Source organism: Condylura cristata, unplaced genomic scaffold (assembly GCF_000260355.1).
Source record: "Condylura cristata isolate star-nosed mole 26May11 unplaced genomic scaffold, ConCri1.0 scaffold00003, whole genome shotgun sequence".
Classification (NCBI taxonomy): Eukaryota; Metazoa; Chordata; class Mammalia; order Eulipotyphla; family Talpidae; genus Condylura; species Condylura cristata.
Window position 1 is genome coordinate 33095133 of NW_004567104.1, and position 8802 is coordinate 33103934.

The window sequence follows — 8802 nt, forward strand, 5'->3', positions numbered from 1 at the left end:
ATTTGGAATGCTTTTTTTTTTTTTTAAGATTTATTTATTTGTGCATACAGAACTGGGGTACAGACCAGAGGCTCAGGGGTGGTGAGAGGCTTCACCAGAGACAGAGTAGGGAGCAGAACAGGCAGATCGACAAGTACACTGCTGAGGGGAGCAGCGGGCGGGTCAGGAGAGGTCTGCCACACCATGTGGTCACCTCCAGGGCAGGTGGGAATCGAACTCATGCGGAGGCAGCTTTAGATTCTCAGTGCTGTGCTTTAACCCGCTGACCGGGGAGGGCCCAGGAATGCTTTTTTTTTTTTAAGTGTCCTGGATTAGATGACCTTAAGATTTAAAATCTAAATTTACAGAGCAAGATGTTTGGAAAAGCAGAGCTAGAACTGAGGACGTCTGACTTAACCTCGAGGTGTGTTAAAATCTTTTGTGTTTATCTCAACATATTTACATTCAGTTCCTCTTAAAGACTATTCTACAGAATTGACATATTTAAGAAATATTTAGAAGTAAGATTCACAAGACAGGATGACTAAGTAAAGGAGAAAGGAATTTTGTAATAAACTCAAAGTTCTTGTTTTGGGACCTCAGATAAGCCAGGGACTGAAAGATTGGAGATGTGTGTCAGTTGCCACACCCAACGTTAGGTGATAGCCCACATGACTGGACATGAAATGGTTCACGGACTCGTGTGCAAATTGGGAGTAAGTCATGCATAGTTTCTTTCCAAGTAAAAACTTAGTTACAAAGGCCAAAACCAGTTAAAAATGGCATTTACTGCCTTGTCAGGTTGCGCCCCATGACTTTTAGGGAAACCAAATGTCACAGTGTTAAGGCTGCTCTCTTCCCTTCTGTCTGATCTGTAAACTTCTGTTTCACACTTAGCTTAGAAATCACTATTTTGTGGAGCTATTAATGCTTCTCTGACTTCAACCACAGTCACAGCTGAGTTATGTTTCTTTGTTCCTTTCTTCCATGGTGTGTTATATATAGTGTATTGGTTTCATGGGCCACCTTTCTTCCATGGTGTGTTATATATAGTGTATTGGTTTCATGGGCCACGTTTCCAGTAAACAAGATACAGACCAGGTATGCAGTCAAGAAGTCTATTTTACTCCTCTTTGTATTCTTGGTTTTTGTACACGGAAGGGTCTCCAGTAATGCTGGATGAATGACATGATGCCAGCACTAGAACTCCATTGATTCCCTACTTGCTTTCAATAAATTTTAGTAATACTGTTGACACAGGTTATCTGACTATAGCCTTACACATTAACTTTATTCAGACAGGCCTTATAGGAAATACAAAGTAGAAAACTTTACCCGTGCAAACACTGTAAACATACAAAAATATGTCTCTAAATTAAGCAAAAGAGTGTTATTTAACAGAAAGCAACACAGGAAAAACTGCCTTATTTGTATCTTACAGAACCTTAAGACAGTAGTAGTTAGATTTGATTTGTGTGAAAGTTCTGAGATGGGGTATGACTGGAGTCATGACTAAGTTGTTAATGTTAGGGCACTGGGAGAAGTGTAATTAGATAAGGGCTATGGGTGAGTCTGAAATTCTGGCCCAGAATTTCCAGTCAAGAAATTCTTATTTAATCCAATCATACGTAGTCTCTAGTTAATGAATAGGGGAATGACACAAGATGAAAAATGTAAATTCTTGCTGCAGGTAACACTGATGAGCTTGGATTGAATAAAACATTTCATTTTAATTTCCATGATAAAACACTGAATGTTTCTTCAGAAGTTAAAAATGGTACTATTCAATGGAGAAGAAATACTTATTTTTAAAAGAAGTACATGAAGATTTACCCATATTTAAAACATTGTATAGGTAAGATACAACAATCATAAGTGTGCCAAAATAATTAAGAAATCATAATACATGAACAGTTCCTTTTGATAAATATGCAAGTGATAAAAGTTAAATAATGCAGTATCTTAAAAAAGCTAAATTTATTCAAAGTACATCGCAGACATTAATGCCATCACATGCATAAAGTAATACATTTTACCTTTTTTAAAAAAAAATTTATTTATGCATACAAGAATGGGGTACAGACTAGAGGTATGTGTATTGGGTGGGGCTGGTTAGAGGATTCACCAGAGACAGAGTGGGGAGCACAAGAGGCAGACTGGTGGGTCAGGAGAGGTCTGCTGCGCCATGTGGGTCGTCACCTTGGCGGGAATCAAACTTGTGTTGCAGTGGCTTCAGATAGCTTCATAGTTCTGTTCTTTAACCCGTTGGGGCACCAAGGAGAGAGCCCCATCTCACCATTTTATTAAACTGAGTTCCCAAGCCACCGAATATATTACTCTCAACCTCTGGAGAGGACTAATCATCCACAAATACTCATAAAGCACAGAGAATAGCTGTTTAAAAACCTGCATCCACACAGACAAGTGGCACCCCGAGGTGTAAATAAGATACATACCAAGTGTAAGCAAGCAATGCTGGGATTTCAAGGTCCTCAGAAACGTATGTCCAGACCACACCCATCCTACCAAGACTTCTAACACTGTTCTAAAAGCTTGTCTGCTGTCCTCCCAACCCCGGATGCTGAGAAGCACCACTGCACTTTCTCCAGGTATGACATGAAGGAAATACAGAACTAGAGGTCACTTTGGCATCTAGGGAAAGTTGTTTTGGCAGGATTTAAAGTGAGATACGGCAAAAAGGAGTTAATATTAAAATAAACTATCTCGTTTTTAATTATTTCATTTTCCCCAAAAAGCTGAGAGGCTGCAGCTTGGATCAAAGCTATAAAGTACAGACAAGTCATTTCTTTCAGAAAATTTATTTGTACCTCCAGAGCAAAAATAGGGCAGTGGTATAAACTTGTGCAAACCATACTTTCAGGGAGTGGATCCTCACACCATATTCTTGCTGCAGCATTACCCTGGATTTCAGGATCCAGCCAACACAGATACTTCCTTTACTCTGTTTTGGCCTTCATGGCTGCTTCCTCTCTCAGACGAGCTTTCTTTTCTAAGTTCAGGCTTGTTAAGGACTCGTGTCTTTTGGCAGCCTAAGGTGAAATAAATTCGAACAGGTTATTACGCCATCACTTGGCAGCAGCTGAGTGAGCAGTGAAGCCAGAGAAAGCCGCAGTGCTTGCGCACTGGGCACCCGGCGCCTGCTCTGAGTCACTTTAATGCTTCACAGTAGCCCACTGAAACATGAGGGGGCAATTCCACACTTCAAGCTCCTGTCCTGTGTGGCCTTTAAGTCTCCTGGTCTCCCATTATAATTTACCCTGGCTTTCGCTTTTTCCCAACTACCTTATTTCCCTTTCTGTCCCTTTTTTCCTGTTTTCTCACTTTATTACCATGTTTCCCCCCTCAACTCACTGTATATTATCACACCCCTGTAGTTCCTTTTCCCTCTTTTACCAGAAATAGTCAGCTGTGGAGATCCCAACTACCAAAGCATAATATAGATGATTCTCAGCAGTGTCTAGCCTACTACCTCCTTTGAGGGCAAACAGCAGTAGGCAAGAGGAACCATCCTCTTGCCTTGTTCTCCCATGTGACCTGATGCATGTCTGAGAAACTTAAACACACCAATTAAAGATTTTCTTGGTAATTTAAAAATTTTTTGTGATGTTAAAATAGTACCCTCTAAGGTAGCATTTTCTTATATCTGTAATTTCACATGTAAAGAACTAGGTATAAGTATGGATAGAGGAAGAGGAGTAGAATGTGATAGCTGATGATGAGGATGAAACACAATGGCTAATTCCTAAAATTTTCTCCAGTAGTCTTTATCAACTTTTAAGAAATGGACAGTTCAAGGTTATGGGCTAGAAATGGGAGAACTCCCATTTCTAGAGAACACAATGCCTATCTGGATGATGCTAAAGGAAACCCTAGGGAAGAAATTGGTTTTCTCGGGTATTTAAACTCAGCAGTATTATCAAATAGACAAAAATCAATGAAACTTGGAGTTCCAGAAACTCACATGTCCTGTCCACATGCTGCTTCTCAATCTGAAAATAGCAGGAGAGGTGAAAGTGGGAAAAGGAAGAGAAACTGAAGTAGGACGGCAGTAGAGTGGTCAAGAAAATTTCAGCCAGGTCTGCACACATGCCCTATGTACCCACAAGGTCAGCCTAGATGGCCAGTATTTCCATTTAACTGCAAAACTCTGAAGAGCCAGAAGTTCATTTCCTTTTACTCTGAACTCCTGGAAATAAGGATACTATCATCAGATTTAAAAACCTTTTAAATATCTGAATATAAGATGTGAGACATGGATTAAAATAAGGATTTGACCAGTACTGCTTCATATAAAATTAACTTTCTCAGTCATATGATAGTATAATATCAAGTTTGGTTAACTTATAAATTTAGCCCTTAATTTTTATCTTGCCACTTATTAGCTGTGCGATGAGAAAAATTAATGTTTCTAAGCATGGGTTCCCCTTTCATAAAACATGGATAATAACAAAATCCACTTTTCACATTTCTAGGGGTACTTTGGTGATTAAATCAGTTAAACAGTACCTGCTATATAATAGTCAATAAATGGGAACACTTTACTATCACCTTCACTAGACAGGGTTAGGTTCCACTGTGGCTCTGGCATTAGGAAGATGTGAGGTCACAGGCAACACACTGATGCTCTCTAAGCTTATAGTTATGTCATCTGCACATGAGGTCCTCATAGCACTACCTATCCTGCAGTGTTCTGGTGAGGTGGAAATGAGACGACTGCAAACATCTTCCAATACAGTGAACATTTCATCAGTGACAGCTGTTAATACGATCTATGGTAGAGTTTTGGGCTTAGATTCCTACATGCCACTTAGGAGCAATGGTCCCATTTGGGCTGAGCTTTAAGTAAAGACGAATGATAAGAATACTCACCAGGATTAAGGCAGTTAAAGTGAGGTTGAAATAACCTTATGTGGATACTGCTCTGTAGACATGCAAGGGTTTATCACAAAGTACACCATGTCCTAATTCTTGTTGCACATTATGATATGTGTAATAAGCACTTTTTTGTTTTACTTAATATGCAATTTAGTTGTTCACCTTGCCAAAGGTCGGATGTGCAATTTATACCCAGACATGGTATCCCAGATTTGTCTCCACTTTGTCTTACTTTTTTTTTATTGCCTGTATAGAGTGACCTCCTTTTCTCAGAGAATACATACAAGGATCAACCTGAAACTTCCTTGCATAGAAAGTTCACTCTCACCTTCTTTCCCTCAATAACCATCAGGACGCACCCCGCTACTGTCAAGGCGATCATTATGTAGCTGATCTTTACCCGGACCTTATTCTTTGCAGCGTCAAGCATCTCAAATCTAAAACACAATGAGATTTTGAGAGTTAATTTTTATGTTTTCTGAAGTTTCCAGCAAGATACAAAGCTCTGTGTATCACAAACCAAAGTGTGGCTGAGCTTATAAGCACTGAAAAGGAAGTAGGGCATGCAGACCCACAATTATTTATGTGTTTAATATAAAACACAGTGAGGTAGCACAGATTTTAAGTATAAAAAAATTATGAAGACAGTGGCAAAAAAAAAGGGGGGGGGGGGAGAAAACAATGTATATTAACCTATGCTTGCTATGATTGGCCCTGATTTTAGAGCTCAAATTTTACATTAGCAACCAATGCTAAAAGTAAAACCAGGAGTTAGTTCTCTGTGAGATTTTTAGGAATTTTATGATAAAATGACTGAAAAACATCCTGATAATGAATACTTCAATGAAGTTCCTAAGTTTCAATACAAAGTACATTTAAGAAAGAAACATATGAGGAAGAATTAGATAATTTACTCTATATCCATTTTTTGCTCTCTGCCTTAAACCAGGTATATATTTGAAAATATTGTAACAGTAAAAAGATCTTTAAGCAATGCTCTGTTAAAATCTACATTTTAACTAATGCTTTACTAAAAGTGACAACGAACTTGAGGTTGTGCTCTAGGGCAAGTACCTCTTTAACCTGAGTGTAGTACAGGTGCCTTGACAAAAAGCTGACTGCATTATCATTTTTGTATGCAAGCTAAGAGGCCGATAAGGAAGAGTCTCAGGAGAAGGCCCCTCTCCACCTTGGTGATCATGCAGGTAGCCAGTGGGTCATGGCTCTTACTACCTGACTGCCTCAAGGTAGGCCGTGCGGATTTCAAATGGGCCCAAGATTGATAATGGCCTACTCAACAGCAAGTGATTATCTCCAGATGACAGAACTGGAGAGCTTTCTTTAATCACCTCCTCCCCCCAGTTTTTAACACATACCACTGTTGAAATCATGGGGAGTAAAAGTTTTTTTTTAATGCTTGGAAAAAGGTACAAGGTCCGGGACAGTGGAGGAGAACCCTGAAAGCACACACAATGTGATATAAAGCTGGGACCCAGAGAAACAGCAATGTGAACACAGTTCTTCAGGCACTGAGGCAGGGCCTGCAGGGTGGTTGGAACCAGGACAACTGCTAAGGACGGAGAAATGTTTCATGAAAACATATTTTAAATTTGAGGGGACATTACAAACACAAAGTTCATTTTAGTAAGATTATGAGGTTGCAGGCCCTCCTTGGTGGCACGACGAGTTAAAGCACAGTATCAGGAAGCTGTCCACAGCCAATGCAGCACAAGTTTTATCCCTGGCCAGGGACGACTCCCACATAGTGTGGGAGACCTCTCCTGACCTGCCCGCTGCTCCCCTCAGCAGTCCATTTCAGCCAATCTGCCTGTTCTGCTCTTCCCTCTGTCGCTGGTGAATTCTCTCAGCCCACCCCACTCACCTCTGGCCTGTACCCCAGTTCTTCTATGCTAAAGAAATAAATCTCTTAAAAAAAAAAAAGGATTCTAAGGTTGCACTCTATGCACTCTACAGGAAATAACCAGATGAGCAAGTTAAGCAGTACCTATTCAGAATTACCAACATAAGGATAAACAGTTACTGAGGCCCAGCAAAGAGCCTTGCAGGGTAACTCAGTAGACAGAACTTTGAACTTGAGGGACTCTTGGAACCACCTACATAGCAGACTGAGGGTGGTGTTCTACAGCAAAGTCTAATTTAGCATCTATTTGTAGTTGGCTATCAAACGTTTTTTTCAGATTTTGACATTCAGAATCACTTATGTGGAATACAAGAAACAAAACAAAAGGTCAGACAGAACAAACCAATCACAAACCCTTGAAGTATGACTATAGAACTGAGGCTACTGGAGGTTCAGGGCAGGTGGACAGAAGGGTGTATAGTGGGCCCAAAGGCCCATGATGGAGGACTATGGATGCCGTGGTAATGGGGGTGGTAACACATCTGAAAAGATGTGATCTTGTATTTCTCAATCAGGGTGTTGTAAACCAGTGTTACCTCATTAAAAATAAACTCTGGAGGCCCTCCCTAGTGGCACAGCGGGTTAAAGCACTGCACTAAGAAGCTTAAGCCACTTCTGCATGAGTTTGATCCCCGCCTGCCCCGGAGGTGACCACATGGCGTGGCAGACCTCTCCTGACCCGCCCGCTGCTCCCCTCAGCAGTGTTCTCCGTCGATCTGCCTGCTTTGCTCCCCACTCTGTCCCTGAAAAATCCTCTCACCCTCCACATCTCTGGCCTATACCCCAGTTCTGTATGAATAAATAAATAAATCTTTAAAAAATACATAAATAAATAAACTCTGGAAAGACAAACAAATAATAGTTTAGCACCAGTTAGGACAATGAATTTATAGTAACTTGTTTTCTCCTGGGAATATTGAGGAAGAAATTAGGGCTTCGGCAAGAACTGTTTTTCCATCATGTTCTTATTTCCCAGGAGAGCACAACTGAGCTAAGAAAGATCAGTGCTTTCCTACTGAAATAATTTTAATGAAAATAACATGCTATCTATTTTGACTGGTAGAAGCAGAAGGGACCTGTTATAAACAAAAGAAATACTACTGATCTCCCAAGAAAAAGATATCCTGAATAAACCCAGATTCTTTTCAATCTTCACTTGAAGCCAGAAGCCAGAAGTTCCAGGAATAGTTCTGTGCTAAAAGGAAATGTCCCAGAGATTTGTCCCAAGCCCCTGTCTATCCATAGGATGACACCCCATAGGGAGACAGGATCCTCTTCCCACACCATTGAGAAGACACTCTTTGTTCCACGTGCTTGCCATAGAGGAAACACTTGCCATAGTGAAAACTTTTAAAGCGTGGTTGAAAGATTTTAAATAATCAGACTCAGAGCAACTGCTTTTCATTAAAACAGATCAGTGAGAAATATAAGAGCTGCTAACAACCCTAATTGCACTCACGAGATTGTCTCTGGTATCTCATCTTCCTTTTTGAAGCGACCTGCCCATATCAGAATCTTCCTCTCCCAATCCGTGGGTTTGTGTAGTGGCACTCTGTGGGTGTAAGTGGCTATGAGGAAAACAAAACAAGATCTTATAAATTATGATTCTCAAATTTTGCAATAGGAAAATTCGATTTGTGCTTTCTAGCTATCTGCTAAGTAGAAACATGAAGAAACCACAAGCTAATCAGAGCTTTATCTGTATGGAATTTCTATGGAATGGCTCATACCCCAAATGAGAGCCTAAAATTCTGTGAGCACCAAGGTAGAAACTATTTTCCAGTAAAGTCCACGCCATTCGAAACTGAAAAATATGAAGGTATGGCTGAACTAAGATGGGAATGGTGAGGAACTTATTTGACTTCAGTAGAAAAAGCAAAAGATGCTGAGGTAAACTCAGAATATAAAAGACCTTGACTGTCACACAAGTTCCCCTTGACTTGGGAACTTTAGAATCACATATGAAGTGGCCTTCCCTGGTGGCACAGCGGGTTAAAGCACTGCAC

General features: G+C 40.3%; 1 protein-coding gene and 1 long non-coding RNA gene across 2 annotated transcripts in view; both read right to left on the minus strand.

Moving 5' to 3' along the window:
• Positions 1–847: 847 nt before the first annotated feature.
• LOC105854252 lies at positions 848–2069 on the minus strand. Its single transcript, XR_001145945.1, has 2 exons — positions 1054–2069; positions 848–1005 (listed from the first exon to the last, which is right to left on the minus strand). It is a non-coding gene; the product is annotated as an uncharacterized LOC105854252 (long non-coding RNA).
• A 104-nt stretch (positions 2070–2173) lies between these two features.
• Positions 2174–8802, minus strand: part of FAM162A (family with sequence similarity 162, member A) — a 17385-nt gene continuing 10756 nt past the window's right edge. The window contains exons 3-5 of the mRNA XM_012729856.1: positions 8256–8364; positions 5204–5312; positions 2174–3029 (exon numbers count right to left, since the gene is read on the minus strand). Coding sequence (XP_012585310.1) covers positions 2937–3029; positions 5204–5312; positions 8256–8364 — 311 coding nt within the window. The 3' untranslated portion in view covers positions 2174–2936. The remainder of the gene's footprint in view (positions 3030–5203; positions 5313–8255; positions 8365–8802) is intronic.